At 41.5% G+C, this 16,984-nt stretch overlaps 5 protein-coding genes across 8 annotated transcripts; 2 read left to right on the plus strand and 3 right to left on the minus strand.

Moving 5' to 3' along the window:
• Nucleotides 1–13: 13 nt before the first annotated feature.
• Nucleotides 14–1,445, minus strand: LOC148395345 (uncharacterized). Its single transcript, XM_088380353.1, has 2 exons — nucleotides 924–1,445; nucleotides 14–768 (listed from the first exon to the last, which is right to left on the minus strand). The coding sequence occupies exons 1-2, from the start codon at nucleotides 1,324–1,326 to the stop codon at nucleotides 266–268; spliced, it is 906 nt and encodes a 301-aa protein (XP_088236479.1). The 5' UTR covers nucleotides 1,327–1,445; the 3' UTR covers nucleotides 14–265.
• A 93-nt stretch (nucleotides 1,446–1,538) lies between these two features.
• On the minus strand, nucleotides 1,539–5,907 carry pnkp (polynucleotide kinase 3'-phosphatase). 2 transcript variants are annotated; one of them, XM_088380347.1, is made up of 17 exons: nucleotides 5,633–5,907; nucleotides 5,336–5,382; nucleotides 4,858–5,133; nucleotides 4,484–4,792; nucleotides 4,337–4,416; nucleotides 4,185–4,242; nucleotides 3,995–4,102; nucleotides 3,727–3,798; nucleotides 3,517–3,565; nucleotides 3,263–3,333; nucleotides 3,053–3,145; nucleotides 2,876–2,972; nucleotides 2,724–2,785; nucleotides 2,485–2,594; nucleotides 2,137–2,224; nucleotides 1,983–2,050; nucleotides 1,539–1,869 (listed from the first exon to the last, which is right to left on the minus strand). In XM_088380347.1, the coding sequence occupies exons 1-17, from the start codon at nucleotides 5,751–5,753 to the stop codon at nucleotides 1,749–1,751; spliced, it is 1,830 nt and encodes a 609-aa protein (XP_088236473.1). In that variant the 5' UTR covers nucleotides 5,754–5,907; the 3' UTR covers nucleotides 1,539–1,748. The 2 variants fall into 2 exon arrangements, with proteins under 2 accessions (XP_088236473.1, XP_088236472.1); XM_088380346.1 differs by lacking the exons at nucleotides 1,539–1,869; nucleotides 1,983–2,050; nucleotides 2,137–2,224 and having other exon boundaries at nucleotides 2,571–2,650; nucleotides 5,633–5,906.
• On the plus strand, nucleotides 5,699–11,207 carry LOC148395347 (TRPM8 channel-associated factor homolog). 3 transcript variants are annotated; one of them, XM_088380339.1, is made up of 12 exons: nucleotides 5,699–5,893; nucleotides 6,759–7,408; nucleotides 7,652–7,868; nucleotides 7,953–8,244; nucleotides 8,322–8,623; nucleotides 8,707–8,881; nucleotides 8,951–9,045; nucleotides 9,294–9,504; nucleotides 9,962–10,198; nucleotides 10,316–10,539; nucleotides 10,615–10,728; nucleotides 10,883–11,207. In XM_088380339.1, exons 2-12 carry the CDS (start codon nucleotides 6,774–6,776, stop codon nucleotides 11,123–11,125), a joined length of 2,745 nt encoding a protein of 914 aa, XP_088236465.1. In that variant the 5' UTR covers nucleotides 5,699–5,893; nucleotides 6,759–6,773; the 3' UTR covers nucleotides 11,126–11,207. The 3 variants fall into 3 exon arrangements, with proteins under 3 accessions (XP_088236465.1, XP_088236464.1, XP_088236463.1); XM_088380338.1 differs by lacking the exon at nucleotides 5,699–5,893 and adding an exon at nucleotides 5,947–6,140; XM_088380337.1 differs by lacking the exon at nucleotides 5,699–5,893 and adding an exon at nucleotides 6,201–6,607.
• A 152-nt stretch (nucleotides 11,208–11,359) lies between these two features.
• On the plus strand, nucleotides 11,360–14,974 carry LOC148395348 (homeodomain-interacting protein kinase 1-like). Its single transcript, XM_088380348.1, has 2 exons — nucleotides 11,360–12,904; nucleotides 13,374–14,974. Exons 1-2 carry the CDS (start codon nucleotides 12,856–12,858, stop codon nucleotides 14,609–14,611), a joined length of 1,287 nt encoding a protein of 428 aa, XP_088236474.1. The 5' UTR covers nucleotides 11,360–12,855; the 3' UTR covers nucleotides 14,612–14,974.
• Nucleotides 14,794–16,523, minus strand: LOC148395349 (endonuclease domain-containing 1 protein). The gene is made up of 6 exons (XM_088380355.1): nucleotides 16,407–16,523; nucleotides 16,250–16,336; nucleotides 16,048–16,148; nucleotides 15,731–15,845; nucleotides 15,495–15,651; nucleotides 14,794–15,342 (listed from the first exon to the last, which is right to left on the minus strand). Exons 1-6 carry the CDS (start codon nucleotides 16,407–16,409, stop codon nucleotides 14,951–14,953), a joined length of 855 nt encoding a protein of 284 aa, XP_088236481.1. The 5' UTR covers nucleotides 16,410–16,523; the 3' UTR covers nucleotides 14,794–14,950.
• Between the last annotated feature and the right edge of the window lie 461 nt (nucleotides 16,524–16,984).

Genomic DNA, 16,984 nt, shown 5'->3' on the forward strand with positions numbered 1-16,984 from the left:
AATAACTCATGAATTAATATGACAGTGTATTTATCTTTGAGTTACTGCAGTAACTAACCAAACACTGCGACTTGCAGTTTTTTAAAAATTCACAATGTACACAAAATTCAAAAGTACAAGTGTGACATAACATAAATCAGTAAAGCAATAACAGATTACAACAATACAAATAAATTTATGATTTGATCACTTTTCCATGAAACAATATGGAAATATTCTTCAGCACTAAATTTATCCAGACACAATATGAATAATTGCGATGCATTCATGTCCTTTTCGTCGAAACTGTTTCATCCATCAAAGCTTTCCGTTTCCGCAGATTACGCTGAGGTTCACACGGGAGTATTTCGCTTTCACCTCCTTCTTCTCCACCCCGTCCCTCTTCATTTCCCGATAGTTCAGTCGAGGGGCCACTTGAAGAGAATGTCCTCTGAGTTCCTACTGCCCGTACGCCTTCTTCTATCACTCTTGTCAGGACACTGATGGCAGTCGTGAGGTCGGATACGGCGCTGACCAGTTGCCTGGTATGCGCAACGATGGCCTGCGTGTCCCGTCGGGATGCACGCATAACAGATGACACGACTCGGACCTCTTTTACAATGGATTGTAAGCCATGTTGAAGGGCTGCAGACTGATTTTTCTGCAGCTGGAGCATCTCCTTGTCTATGTCCTCATAAGATGAATTCTTCTGAGGCTCTGCAGAGATGTCTGTTGGTGCTTTTGGTTGACTTGATTGCGGCGCTGATTCTGGAGCTTCTAATGGAGTCACTGATAAAACAGAATTGTTGTTTAGAAGAATCTCATGGAATTTAAAAAAGGAAAAAAAATCTACCCTCTGTCACTTTAAGAAGTGACTGCACAAAATTAACATTTGTGTGCAACAACAAAAATATGTGCAGCACAAAATATTGACGTGGGCCTACCTTTGGGTTCAGTTTTTGGTTCAAGGATGTCAAATTCTTCAATTTCAATGTTCTCATCGCAGAAGGTCATTTGTAACTGTTCCAAAATCGCAGAGAGAGGTATGTCTTGCGCTGCCGATCCCCCGACTGTTTTATTAGCAGCCGATTTATTCTTAGCCATTTTTTCTTTTGTTCTTCTTCGGATATCTTGCCATCTTTTCTTAACCTCATCTGGGGTTCTACTTGTTTTACCCACAGCATTGACTTTCTTACAGATTGTCTCCCATATTGCGTTTCTTCTGTTTATATTTAGATTTCTTTCCTGCAACTCACCAATGTGCTTGTTTGCTTCTTCCACTAACACTGCCAACTCCATCACTTCAAACTTCATTTTGCGCTTGCGGTTCTCTCCCACATTTTCCATGCTGAAAACAATCAGATGACGCAAATCCGATCAAAGAGGAAAGGTAACGGTACAAACATCGGTGTCGCCAACTTGGATCACAACACCAGGCTCGGCGTTCTTCATCGTAGTTTTCCGTATTTTTATTTATAGCGCCCCTTGTGTTCTGGCACGTCATTACACCACTACTACATTGTTAGTCAAAATGTGATATAAAATCTCTTACTGCCAGATTCTAAAATATTTTTTTTATTTGAGAAATGATTCACTACAACATGCAGATGTTCATTGAGCACACTTTATACACAACTTTATGTACAATCGTGTAAAAAAACAAACATCTTTTAATACTTGTGTTTTGCTTTCTGGGACAGTATCACCACTCACATATTAACCATTTAGAATCAATATTATTTCGTTGTTCATAAATGTGATGAGCGCCATCAGCCTTCGGTGAACTGACGAAATAAGACTTCTGATTGGCTGTCTTTAAAGTCAGGGACAAAGTGGATGCTGAGAATCTCAGAGAATCCCTCAGAGAGAGCAGGTGCCACAAAGTGCTTCCTGCTCATCAAAAGAACGAAAGCAAGACAGGAAGAGTCATTAGAAAGGATTCGCATGTAATCTTGGAAATATAAAGACAAATAAGATAATTGTTCTTGACTGGAGTTACTCACTTATAGCTTTGGAAAATCATGTCATTGACTTTGGCATGTTTGCTGTCTGAGGGCGCCATCTCGCGGAACTGGCAACAACAGTAAAAATACATTATGAAAATGTAACCGTTTATTCAACAGAACACACGTGGTAGTATGGAAAGGTGAATCATACTCTATTGTTGTGTTTGGCTTGTTCCAGGGTGGCTGAAAATTGAAAACAGCGACAGGGCACACCCGCCGCCTTGGCCACATCCACATAACTAGAAAAAATATAAAGACAACCAGAGCTTACATAAACAATACAATTCATTCAACCATGGCATCCAGTCAAAACAGTAGTATGATGCAGAAGCCAATATAAAAGACAAATATTATGTCCATGAATATGCAGGAACAAAGGCTAGTTAGTCAGAGCACTCTTTTTTTTTTTTTTTTTTTCATTTTAACCGCTTAGCATCACACGAAGCTCTCATCTAGAAGTATCGCTAATTATATAAAAGAAAGATATTTTGTGGGCTACCGTTTGCGAGACTCTGGGTCAGGGTTGGTGTTGTCTACGGCGACGCTGCGGCCCTCCTTCAGAGCACGCTCACATGCTGCCACACAGCTTTGCCATGAACCCAGTGTGTCCTGAAGACACCAAAAATTCACCACATGGAAGGCGAGCCTTTAAATGTTCCAGAGTCCTATCAACAATGCTCGGATAAATAGGATTTAGATAATAAAGATAATTTTGCATTGGCCACACTGATGACTCACCCTGTTGACGTATGCGTAACCTTTTGGGATAATATGGGTGTGAAAGAATGTGGACTTGCCCGCTGCAAAAAACAAAAAGACAAAAGATTTGGAAGGCACCATTGAGTGATACAGGAACAACACAATGAAAAACACTGGCAGCATTTACATACAAGCGGGGAAACCCACGGCCACAATGACTTCTGTCTTGCTAGCCGTGAGAGACGCAGACGGCGGGTCGTACAGTCTGGCGCTGGAGTCCAGTTTTCTCTGGAATTCAGATTTTAATTTCAAAAAGAAATCTAGACAATGTGGATAATGTGGTATATGCATGACATATTTCCACTCACGGGGTCAAATTGTGGTAGATTATAAGAGGCGGTCTTCCAACCCAGGAAGTACTCCTCTGGAGTGTGGAACTTCAGGCCGAGATTCAGAGCAAACTGCAGACATGAAAAAGACACAAATTTTAGTTTAAGTTTATATTTGACCACCTGTGCAAAAATTATTTTTTAAATAATAAAAAAACAAAACACATCCAGAATACAAAGAGGGCCAACCAGTCGGTCACTGCAGGAGAAGTCCTTCTTCTTCTTGCCTGGGGCCCAGTTCTCAGGTCTGCCTGCAGCATCTTCGGGTATAATCAGACAGTTGGAGTTTTTAAGTTAAGCAGGGTTGTCAGTATTTGTTGAATGTAACTTATACATTTATTTAAATTAGGTTTAAAATCAAGTAATCATTCAAGGTAGCTGTGGCGACAATGGTGATGAAATGATACATATCGTAACGCATTCAGACTTCCTACAAAACTCACCTCCGACATAAAAACTTTGTGTGTTGTCCACAGGAATACCATCATTGGCCTATTTGGGAAAGACAAAAAAAAAAAAAAAAAAAGCACAATGTCAACCACATGCTATGTAGCATGCTTTAGGGTAGCACCCGAGATTTTATTTATTGTTGCGAGACATTCTTCCACTGTCTACCTCAGTTTTCCATCTGATTGAGCTTGACTGTAACGTACCTTCTCACACAAGTGATTCCACATTCCCACTGCAGGTTTCCTGTAGATTCCTGGACCAGCTGCCACAAACACCTGTGAAACAGACAACAATCCACACATCAGCTTTGTGGACACTACAAAGGGAGATTGAATTTGATCATTGATCTGTTTTTGCATCTAGAAAACATTCAGACAGCCTTTAGATTCCCTAATTAATCAATAGGATAATTGATTTTAAAAAATGACAACAGCCCTAGTCTGTGTATATTGTTAGTTCCACCATTCAAACCTGCACAGGCAGCTGCAGTGTGGTGAGGATGTCCTCCACTTTCGATTTGAAGACTTCTGGTCTCAGTTTTCCACGAGCGATCCCCATCTGGTTGGTAAAAAACACCACCTAGACAAACCAAACCGACACATCATGTGATTGATTTAATTAGGCTTGTCTTTAGCTAATATCCCCGTTTTGCTCTTCCCACCTTGTATCCTTTCTTGATCAAGCTGGTCAGCCGAGGTTGAATTTCAGGGTAGAGAATTCTGTTAATGATATACAAAAATAAGACAAAACCTCTTCCATTTGTGATGGTAAATGAATCCTTTGAATTTTGGGGCTTCAGGGAAACTGACATACTTCCAATCATCGGGTGCAGTAGGAAAGACTTTGCCTGATTTCGTGGTGATGATGCAACCATCAATGTCAAACCCAGCAATCTGGAGATGAAGACTCATGAATGAATACAATGTTTTTTCAGTTTGGTAGAATTCGACCGGTGCCCACCTTGTCACTCCCTCTGACGCCTGCTGCAGTATAAAGCATGAGGTTGGCAATTTGCTGCCAAGAGTTCTTTAGACAGGCCGAGGAGGAAGAAGATGCAGGCCGTGTTTCTGTTGCTGCTGGGCTCTGGTTCCGTTTCTCACTGATGGCTGTCTCTGCCAACTCCTGGAGTTGCCTGAGCTTTTCTTCTGCTCGTTTCTCATTCTCATCTTCACTCGCCTCCTCGTTCCATTCACTAGAGGCTTCCTCATCCCCTCGGTGACGCTTTCCATCAAGATGTCCTCTCTCTGGGCTAAGCGGCCTTTTTAAGGACTAGACATTTTATGAAAATCACAAGTCTGCAGCTAAAATACAGCTTAAAAAATAAATTAGTTTACCTTTACGGGAGAGGTAGGATAGAAATCCTTTATAGTGCGCTTAGGTGGACTCCATGGTGATCCTTTTTCATTCCCATTCTTCCCACCTTTTGTTTTGTTTGAATTGTTGAGTCCTCTTTGGACCGTACCAGAAGCAGGTCTTGCGGAGCTCGAGGTGAAGCACACTTTGAATGGATATTGCTGGTTGACCAAGTAGAGGGTGCCACCATGACTGAGTTTACCAGATTGGCAACGGCCAAGCTTCTCACCCTCCAAGAAACTGGGATTGGGACCCAGCTGGGGAAGAGTAAAAATACTTATGTTATCAAAACATGCAGGGTAGATCAAGGCAATAAAATCAAATATATTACCATTTATTTAGGAATAATGACACCTGAGGCAAAGATAAATATGAACTGCTGCAGGAGATGTGGGGGGGGAACCACTGTTTCCAAAATAGGCTGGGCGCATGACTAGTTTAAAATGTTTGTTTTCCTACCTGAGTGACAACCACATCCTGGTCTGCAAAACAAGCCACCACCTTCACTGAAAAAACACATGACTGTCACAATTACACAAAATCACACACATTCAAAAAAGAATGTTTGAGTTTAACTAAACAAATGCAAGTTTGTGAAATTGCTTGATAAAATAAATAATTGCAGTCAGTATTCAATTATGTTTAGTGTTGATCAGGAGACATTTTAATCAACGATTAAAGCTAGGAAATTAAACAGATAATCTATTTGAAGAGAGATTTGGCGAAAGCTTGTGAAGGCGTGAGTGTTAAATTTACCCTGATGTCTTGAGCACTTCTTGTCGACCACTCCGGTGACGGGACCTCGACCCAGCACCACGGCTCGTCCATCCTCCAAAAGGACCTGAGCGCCGGATAAACTAACCAAAACGCACGACATTTCAGCAACACAGTCAAGTCGTGAAGATCGGAACGACAACGTTTTTATTTTCACTTCAAACTGTGATTTGTTTTGATCAAAAGTGGTAATACTTGGAAGTATCAACGGTCCTTCTGATAATAGGACCACCCGGAAACGTGGTGAGTTGTATAGTTCCGACCACGCCAAACGTTTGTGCGATCCCAACAATACAAATAAGATATTTAGAATACAGACATTTCTTTATTTATTTCTTACTGGACATATTTTCTATTTTTGTCAAGTGACATCAACATTGCGTATTCTTTGTTGTTTTTAACTGCGCATACGTTCTCACTTCCGTTGTGACTGACTTTCGATTTAATGAGGAAAACAGAAGAAACAGTACAAGAGGAATCAATAAGCTAAGTAAGCTGATGTAGGGAAGTAACTGGTTTGGAGTAGTTCCTCATTTTTTTTGGTAAATTTTGAGCGTTTTACCTTGAGCGCAGGGTGACGGGACATCAAAATACATTTGTCTTATGTGACTCGATTATGTAATAATAATGAACTGTTTTTATCCCAACTGTCAGGGGCAATAATTAATCAAACTACTGTGACTTCCTTGGACGACCTTGCTTTATTTACCTTGCGTATCTTACATTAAAACGAGAATGGATCTTCAAATTTACCCGGGCGTATCCCTTGAAGAGAAATGATCAAAATCTAAGGCTTTGGAGAGACATGTTATCATCCAATAGTGTTTGTTCCTTGTCTTTGTCAAAAGCCTCTGAGTGGGTTATGCTCACTTGACTCCCCGCCTCTATTGTACTACCGCACTAGAATATAATTACAGTGCGCACTATCACTTCCTCTGCTTCAGCTGCAAGTTGCAGGTAAATATGTGACTTTGTGGTACTGTGCAGACTTTGCTATAACTTGGTAGAGAACGCCTAATTATTCTGGTTGATGGGATGTAATGTTTAACTAATCTATTATATATATATTTTTTAAATAATACTTGTCTGTTTTTGATATAAATTGCAGGATTCATTTTATGCCATGGCGACCCAAAAAAGTCATAATGAGGGAGCTTTCTTGTCCCTGATGAGAGACTTAAAAGAAGTGGACCTGAGTGGCTCTAATGTTCCCAGCGCCCTGTTGCTGACTGGAGAACATGCATTTCCTTTGGTCATAAACAGCCAAGGCCAGGTGCTGATGGCTGCCTCTCGGTACGGCTCCGGAAGAATTGTGGTCCTGGGACATGAAGGGTACCTGACAAAATTAACCGATCTGGTGGAAAATGCAGTCCATTGGCTGAGAGGAGATGGCAACCCGTCGGTGGGGGTCAACAAGAATGTTAAAGCAGTGGCTGTAAATCTCAACAAATCCAGTTTCCCAACCAAAGTTGTTGAGGCGTTCCAAAAGAGTTTGAATCTTGGTGTGTATGTAACAGACGCCTACAGCGTGACTACAGATGGGAAGGACCTGGTGGCATTTCTGAAAAACGGTGGAGGGGTGTTGATTGGAGGGCAAGGATGGAGTTGGGCCTCAGACCACCCAAAGGAGAACACGCTGCTTGGGTTTGGAGGGAATAAAGTGTCTGCTGTGACCGGTATCTACTTCTCTCAACATTATGCTGATGCTGAATTGGTGCCCGTCTACCCTCAGATTCCAGCTTCCTGGATGCGTGTAGTGTAAGTAAATTCTAATATCATAGGTGTGTTGTTGACTACATGTCTAGATTAACACTGTTACTAAAAGTATTGTTATATTTTACACCTCTCCACTCTAGATAATTTCTTCTATATTTTCAAATTATCCTTGACCTTTATTACTTGCCTTTGTAATTGAAATAGTAGCGTGTTTGCTCAGAGGTCAATGGCAGGAGGATTCATTTGTTCTTGTGTGCTTTAAAGCCATTTGTTCTTAAATTGCAGATTGGACAAAGAGTTTGAGGACGACTTGGAATTCTTACTTCAGGGGATATCTGAGTTTGACATTACGGGCAACGCGATTGCTTCGGAGATTCTAGTTCATGGACGCCTCGCCTTCCCAATCGGAATGACAGAAGATGCACGGCCCTTTCTGGCAGCCTCTTATTATGGCCTTGGACGTGTTATTGTTGTGGGCCAAGAAGGATATTTGGGTCGAGAGGTAACGTTTATGAAAAACGGAATTGTGTATTATTACGTGTCGTTCTAAATGTGTCATGTGAGGAACACACTTTTTTCATCACAGGAACTTGCTCCATTTTGGACCAATGCTATTCACTGGTTGGATGGAGGGCGACATGGAACTGTTGGCATCCTGCACCATAAAGCCCTCGACAATCTCAAGAAATCTGGGTTCAAGTGTGAGAAGAGCGACTTCAGGAATGACCTGAGTGTATTTGTTTGTTCCGCATACAGTGACAAACATGCACAGGAGATCCACAACTTTGTGGCGGAGGGGGGAGGTCTCCTGATTGGTGGCCATGCTTGGTACTGGGCACAGTCACACAAAGACCAAAACCCCTTCACAGAATTCTCAGGTATTATATGCTACCGCAAGAATGCTGAGGTTTTTTACAGCTTCCTGGTATCCGAATTGACACGATTGTACTTGCAGGGAACAAGATCCTGAACAAAATGGGCTTGAGCCTATTGCCTGACACCATTCGCGGCGGTGTTTTCAAAGCCTCTGTGCCCAGCCAGATTGGGAAAGACACGTACCACTTCTGCCACCTTCTACAAAGCTTTGTCGCTCACGTAACACAGGAAGAGGAACTTACCGAAAATGAGGAACAATACCTTAAAAGATTTGGCAGGGACTGTAGTGCCTTCTTAAAAATGGAAGCCCATGATCGCTGTTCATACGCTCAAGTCCTGTCCACCCTTACGCACGTCCTGAAGAAATCAGGCCTCCCTCAGGTAGATCAGTGGACCAGGTCTTTGGTTGCTGTTTTATATTATACATATATAATCACATTCAAGCACCTCAATTTTTTTCTTAGGTGTGTGACACCTGCCCAGTGAAAAGCCCCAAAGAGCATCTCCTGCTCAACATGGGCCCTGAAGTTTACAAGGTTTGTCCCAATCCTGACAGCCTGTTTCCTTACCTCATCAAGGAGAAACCCTTGTTGCCTGTCGTCTATAATTACAGGATCCCGTTGAATGTCAACACAGCGGGTAAGGCCTTTTGTTTTCCCCGTATTTGAAGGTACAGTATGATATTGTGTGTTTCTATTTATGCATCAGAACGTGAAGAGTGGATCAGTACTGGGCTCTATCTTTCTCATGGTATGAAGACCTACATAGCGATTCCTGAGCAGATCGTCAACAAGGGATGGAAGGTATGTCACAAATAAACAAATCCAAATGATTATTGTTTTGAATTGTTCTGTTCCTGCTGCATTCCTTCCGATGGCACGGTGTCAAATCACTTTACCCCAAAAAAATGCATGTTATGTTTATGCCCCGCCCCTCACCCAAAGATAAACTCCCACTCAAGCTTGATAATGAAAATCATTACAATGGGTGTTTTTACATAAAGAATTTGAACCTAACATTGTCTGCACGGATCTTTTCTATTCCGCCGCAGGTCCAAATTGGTTGTCAAACAGACTATCTTAAGCATGAGGAACTGAAGAGAGCCCCCAGTGTTCACACGCAATTTCCAATTGAGACTGAGATGATCCAGGTGTGGAACTTGTGGGGAGGTCTCATCTACTTGGTGGCCCCACCTAAAACCCAAGTGGGTGGGGTAGAAATCACAGTGCAGGTAGCTGTGCCGGCACCTTATTATAAATCAGGTGAGGATGATGATTTTTATTTTTTGTGTCCTTTCTGCGGTTAAATAATATGTGGCCATCTCCATGAAATGACATTGAAAAATATATTTTTTATATTTGAAGCCTAAAAATACACAGTTGTGGTAAATATTCTCATTACCGTGATAAATATTCAATTGTGAGGATAAAAAGTAAGAACAAGGTGTGCCTCACCAGCTATTGGCCTGGCATGTGCAGTCAAGCCCTGAAATTGTTTATACCCCGCGGGTATGAATTATTTTGGGGCTTACCTCTGTCTAATCTATTTGTAGCAGATGTAGGCCAACAATCAAGCCCAAAATAATTCACACCCGTGTGGTTTAAACAATTTTGGGCTTGACTGTACATTATACAGATTACAGCTGCTTCTGCAAATCCGTAAAACAGTTACATAAACCATAAGGCAGTTTTAAAATCTGTATCACTCTACTCTCTTCAGGTGTGACAACATTAGCCAATTGGGCCATGCTGCAAACAGCTCCTTCCCCTTGGGCAGAGTTGGAGTTTGAAAATATCATACTCACAGTACCATCAGATGTCGTCAGGAATCTGGATAGACCAGATTTGCTGGCAGCTTTCTGGGACGCAATCATGAAAGGCATTGCTGACTTAGCCGCCAAGCCGCACAAGTTCCCTCGTAAAGAACGCTTCGTTGCTGATGTGCAGATTTCTTATGGTATGTATGTACTGTATGGACGCCAAAGAGTCTATACAAAACATCACTAGAGAACTAGCAGAAACATTTTTTGGGGAAAACAACTGATGGAGAGTTATTATTTTTATCACTCTTCAGGTTGGATGCACGCCGGATACCCCATCATGATGCACAAGGTCTCGGCAGATGCACTGGTCAACCTGGAGCTTGCCAAGACTGAAGGCCTATGGGGGCCGATCCACGAGCTTGGTCACAACCAGCAGCGAGAACCCTGGGAGTTCCGGCCACACACTACAGAGTGCACGTGCAACATTTGGTCGGTGTACATCAATGAGGAGGTGTTAGGGATCAGCAGGGAAAAGGTGAACTCATTTTTCTTCTTTGACTATTTTAGGAGAATATCGTTTTAAATTGACAACATTGGTTTTTCAATATAGGCTCATGGAGATGTCACTGCAGAAAAGAGAACGAAACGTTTGGAGGAATTTGTAAAAGGAGGCAGGCAACTCAGCAAATGGGAGGTGTGGGTGGCTCTTGAAACATATTTGCAGGTGAGAGACAAGAACCACCTATTTTTTTTTTTTTAAAGACATTAGTACATTCCTAAGGAATAAAAAGGCCTACGTGACTGTGAAGCCTTAACACACCTGTTTGACCTGAAATGAAACTGATGCGGATGAATGAAACATGTGCCCTTTCACCTAGCTCCAGGAAAGATTTGGCTGGGATGCCTTCAAAAAGGTGTTTGCTACGTATCTCAAAATAACCGAATATCCAAAGGACAACAACGGCAAGATGAATCTTTATGCGGAGACTTTCTCCAAAACCGTGGGGATGAACTTGTGTGGATTCTTTAAGGCATGGAGCTGGCCAATAGAGAAGGCTACAGAGGAGAAAGTAGCCAACCTTCCAACCTGGGTGGACCACCCAATGGTCCGGTTTGGTTGAATGAGATACGTTGTCAAATGTGTCAAGATCTGTGCTTTGCCTTCATTAAGGTGATTCTTTTCAATATATTTTGCCAAGTGTTGGTGTTGTACTACCCTCAATGAAATAAGCACACCGGGGAATTTCATACCTTTCCCACAGATTAACTTTTTATCATATGGGTATAAAAAAAACATTGGGTTTTATAGAGCACTTAAGGGTGATGGTACAATTGCAAATAACCTTTTCGGGTTTTAAATATATTTGTGTGTACACGTGCCTAATCTGGGCTGTCAATGGAAAACTGGCCAATGAGCATTTACATGGATTACATTTACATAAACATTTGCTTATTAATTTTAAAAGTACAAAATGGATGGGTGTAAATTTGTAGCTAAAAATGCTGACGGTGTGCTTACGAGCACACATTTAAATTAATTAAATGACATAACTAATCATTTTAAGGTCAAAACAGTCAATCATTTGCTGCCCCAGGTGTCGCAATAATTACTTAAAAGAATGCAGTCATTAACTTTTGCAATGCAATGTTAACACAAGTAGAGCAGCATTTCAAGTTCCCATTAAGAATGTTTTGCCAAAGTAGACTACTGTAGGTGTGGCGCAATTACTTAGAGAAACCTTGAAAACAATCAACTGAGATAACAAAAAAACTGCATTGCATAAATCAAACATCATTGGCCAACAAGCGTAAAGGGCAAAAGTCTTAGTTATTATCTAAGCCAAGAATGCGCTATTTAAAATGATGCACTCATTTCGTGCATTTTTTCTTCACAAAAATCAAATCATTCAAAATGTTTGATTTATTCAAGTACTATGTTTTATCCTACAATGTTTGTCCCACAAATCCCCAAAAGCAGAACCAGTGTAACCGCCAGTAACCAATGCCTGCCATCTAGTGGTTAATATTATAAACTGATCATATCATAAAATATCTTAAAACTATTTCATGGACAAAAATATTATTGCGAAACCCGAACAAAAATAAAATGAAATCTTCAACACTGATGAACAACAGAGGTTTGCTCCTAAAAAAAAGATTAAAACAAAATATATTTGGAAAGTAATCCGGAAGTGATTCTAAATGTAACTACACGGAGGTCCATTGTAGTAGAGGAAACGTTTACAAACGTCGAAAACGTTACAATAAATTAATCTAGGGTGTGATTGCGCATGCGTGTTGCTCATGCACGACCTAATACCAATTAACGCCAGCCTTTACAAATATTAATTACATTAATAGTAAATTCAAATCATTGCAAAATGTCCTTTATAAATCTGCCTTTATTTAAATTCAGCACCGCGAAGGAACGTGTTCGCCGACTGACTTGTTGCATAACAAAGAGCGCACGTCCTTTGAACGTCATTTATGTATATACTATCACATTCATGGAAGAGTTCATTTATTGCGGTAGTTGTGTACAAAAATAGACCAGACGAAGGCATGGAACAGTAGCTAACGTCATATCTACAGTTGAACATCTATTATGATTATGACTCGTCACGACGTCCCTAAATATCAACAATGCTGAATATCAGTTCAGCCGTCTTGAAAGCTGAGGGATCTCCTCTACTGACATTTCTATTACGGCTTTCCGCTCAAAAAGGGACATTTCAACTTGAACACGCTCTCTATGACGTCACCAGTCAGTAAATTAGAAGTTCCAGAAAGGTGGACAGGTTAGCTGTCAGAGGAACTGCTGACACCTGAGAAGCAAACGGAGCTTTGGAAAATGGCTTCATGGACAAGCTCGGAGTCTTCAGCCTCATCTGTTTCTTCAAGTAAGTGTACTTGGTTTACTTAAATAACTTATTGGGTCAAAAGAAATGTCTACATTATTATTATTATTTAATTATTATTATTGGGGGAGTCTTTCATTTACTCACGTTAATATTAGATGAGTTAGCCTATCCGTTTTATGATTAAAAAAAATTTGCAAGTTACTATGAGAATGGAGTAAGCAGACTTGTCCCACTTTTAAGGTGATAGGCGCGAGGGCGCTGTCCAGTGCTGAATCCAGGGCCCCGAGCGAAATTTTACTTTGTTTTGCTTTTTTCCCCCTCTTGTTTGTCCTGAGGGTTTGGATGACAGTCTTGGCTAAATCACCAAAATTGCAAAGATCCATGGATGGAGCAGTTCCAGAACCACCATGCTTCTCACAGACTAGCAGTGTCCTCAATTCTATTCCATTTACCTGGTATGTTTAACTACTGACTTGACAGTGGTGTCCTGTCTTTACTTGTTTTGCAGTGAAAGTGACAAGTCCCGAAGTCAAGATTGGCAAGGTTTTGTACAGCAAGTCCAATGCTTACTCCGTCCTGGATTTCATCGGTGAAGGATGCTATGGGAAAGTGGCGGTGTGCACAAATCTGGAAACCTCCGAGGTGGTAGCCATCAAGATCTTGAAAAATGACCCTACCATCAAACAGGACACAGAGAAGGAACTGTCCATGCTGAAAATGATCAGTGTCATGGATGCAGATAGCACCAACGTGGTCAAGTTCTTTGAGCAGTTTGAGCATGAGGGAAACATCTGTTTGGTGTTTGAGGTATTGGACTGCGATCTCATCTATCTACTGAAAGAACGACAACGTCAGCCGTTGTCTCTGGACGAAATCCGCGTCATTACCCGTCAGCTCCTCGTGGCTTTGGTCACCCTGAAGCGTCTCGGTATCTTACATGCTGACATCAAACCTGACAATATAATGATTGTTAATAGAAAAGAACAACCCTTGAGGGTGAAACTGATAGACTTTGGCAATGCCATTCCAGCATCCAAAATTAAACTGGGCTTAGAAATTCAGCCAGTGGGATATCGAGCTCCAGAAATTACCCTCGGGCTCCCTTACAATGAGAACATAGACGTCTGGAGCGTTGGCTGCATCATGGCTTTCCTCTTCCTGCCTGGAAACCTATTTGCTGTCAACTGTGAATATCAAATGATGAAGCATATCATCTGCGTCCTGGGCCAACCAGACGACCGCCTACTTCAAGCTGGGAAATACACTGAGAACTACTTCACTGAAGATGAGGAGGTTGGGGTTTCTCATTATCGCCTCATGACACCTGAAGAATTTGAAGCGGCAAATAATGAGAAACCCAAACAACAGGATTCTTGCAGAGAGCTTCCCAAACCCCTGGAAGATATGATCGCTTTGTCACCTGAGGAAGAGTGTATGGAAGGTGAAGTGGGGAACAGAAAGGCTTTCTTAGACCTGCTCAAACGGATGTTGCATCTGGACGGGCAGCAGAGAATCTCTGCTTCGCAAGCATTACAGCATCCTTTCATTACAATGTCCCAACAGGCCGACATTGGCCGCTTGAGCCCGCTAGACATAGACGTGTCAAACTATGAACTACAAATCCCTCCTTCAGAAGAAAATGTTGACTTTGATTCCAATAAGAGCATTTTCAAACGGATTCGGAAATTCATACGCCGAATTTCCGCTGCATTTTATCGCATGGCAACGCTACTGTACTCACTCTAGATTCCCAATTAGCAAATATTTTCATTTAGGTGTACTTGAAATTGTATTTTTATTTCCGGTTGAGCAAATTGAAAAGTTTGATTCACGGAATCCTCTTGACAACTTCTTGTCGTCATAAAAATGTATTCTGCTGGGCTGATTTTGTGCTGAGGTCATCTTGAAAGAACGTGAAAAAAAAAAAATCTGGAACGCTCATCTTTATTTGTTTGTCGCTTAAAATTGGATGAACAGCCTCGGTGCTGTAAAAGGGAATGATAAATCATTTTGTTTTGCCGTTTGAATAGAAAATATATCTTAACAATTTGTATCTTTGGCACTATGAGATAATAAATGACCGTCTCAAATGCTGCAGCTATTGTGGAAGAGCTCCCCTACTGGTTGATTTGAGAACTGCTGCAGGAACTCGTCGAATTCATCCAAGGAGAACTTCTCCACCCAGTTGTCCTCTGTGTTTCTTGCTGCAGCGGCGCCCGCTTGAATGGGCTTCTCATTGTTGTCCACGCAGCAGTATGCATTCCACAGGTAGTCTGGGATGTTGACACGCCTCACATTGTTCTTCACAATCCAGTTATCCGTAGAAGGTACCGCACCCACCAAAACGTAGGCCTTGGAACACTTTTTGCGGAAAAGATCATTAAGTTGAGACTCGTGGATTCTCCATGCGTCCTGATTCATTTTGGGGTTCTGGGGAACCACGTTGGTGAGGGTGAATGTGGCATTGCGGCCAGGAACTGTAAAAATAGCGGCGAGGGATTAAAATGCCGACTGAGAAGACAATGACCTGATCCTCAAAATAAAAATAATGAAAGACAATTCTTGAAGCAGTTGCATATTTTACTCAGAAATTGAAGACCCATGAGACTAGTGCCAACCTCTCGGTTACCTGCATGGTGTCCATTGGGGTTGAGGTGACCTCTGTCAAAGCCAGAGTGTGTGTAGTCCTCATTGAGAGCCTGTTTCTCCCCCAGGTAGATCCCAGGATAATCTTTCCCCAGCCAGTAACCATCCTTCATATCTGCTTGCCACGATTTATTTACCAGCTAGAAGAACATCAGAAACAGTTCGTGACCTCTGCAGATTTTGCACACTATTATCATAATTATTCATCGTTGTACCAACCTGAGGCTCTACAAACCACCTTCTCTCCCGTCCACCTCCATTGCTGGGCTCGAACACGTATGCAGAGTAAACTGCAATACGGTGGTGTGTGTCGTACAAAGTGGCAAAGTGATACCTGCACGTATGAAGACCCTCATCACTTGTCAAAAACACTTTTTAAAAAGTATTATTATATGGAGCACCAGTGACAATTTTGAACAGAAAATCAAAACACATTCAAAATATTTCACCTTGCAATTGAGTATCAAGCATCTGTCCCAAAACTTTTGTCCACACAGTGAATTTTGTCATATGGAAGCTACAATGCCACTATTTACCGGTTAGCAAATCGCTGACAGAGATGAGCAGTGCCAGATGTTGAAGACCCCCATCTTGGCACTTTGCTTTTGTAGAAATACTTCAAGCATTCAGGCACATCCTGAGGCGAAATTTAAATGTTTACAATTACTGAGAGCACAAACACGCTTTGAGCATTCACTTAAATGCTTCATTTCCCAGAGCGATAAACACAAAACAAACCTCAAATTGTTCCACAAGGTCTCCATGAACAAAAAGTAAGAGTGGCAGAAGAGTGCACAGCGTTGCCAAGGTTTCCATCGTGGATTTCTTAGATTGAAGAGAATTAAAAGGTGAGAAATCGAAACTGTTCATTCACTGTGTGTGTACGTGCACTCACCATGCCTCACACTCGTCGGCTGCCGCAGTGTGCACGGAAGGGAGAGTGGGACTTTCATATATACGACATGTTTCCACATCACCTTTCACCTGTACTAACTTTGTTTATCTCATCTTAAGCTACCACGTGTGTGCGTGTGTGTGTGTGTGTGTGTGTGTGTGTGTGTGTGTGTGTGTATGTGTGCGTATTGATTGCTTTTTTAAGGTCATGAGAATACTATAATAAATTGTGTAGTCAACTAATTAAGTAATTAACAGACACGAGAGTAATGTGGAAAATATTCTGGCATAAATAATATGGACATTTTGATGATTTGAAATGTAGAATTTCTTTACTTATGCATCAAGAGCTTCAAATATAAAATCCTTTCAGGCTAAGTAATAATTCATTAGAAGCAGATCCGTTTTATACAGCTTGATGATAACATAACATTGCGGTCATGTAGAGCTGAAGCAAATGTGGAATAAAACATAAGTGTGTTTGACAGATTTGATTACAAATTGGCACATGGCTGCTCTGGGTTATCACTTTCTTCATGTGTTGCTTTTCCCACGATCACAGCACAGACGGTGTGAAAA

The sequence above is a fragment of the Syngnathus floridae genome, chromosome 7 (genome assembly GCF_059516105.1).
Source record: "Syngnathus floridae isolate MCC-2025c chromosome 7, RoL_Sflo_1.0, whole genome shotgun sequence".
In the NCBI taxonomy this organism is placed as follows: Eukaryota; Metazoa; Chordata; class Actinopteri; order Syngnathiformes; family Syngnathidae; genus Syngnathus; species Syngnathus floridae.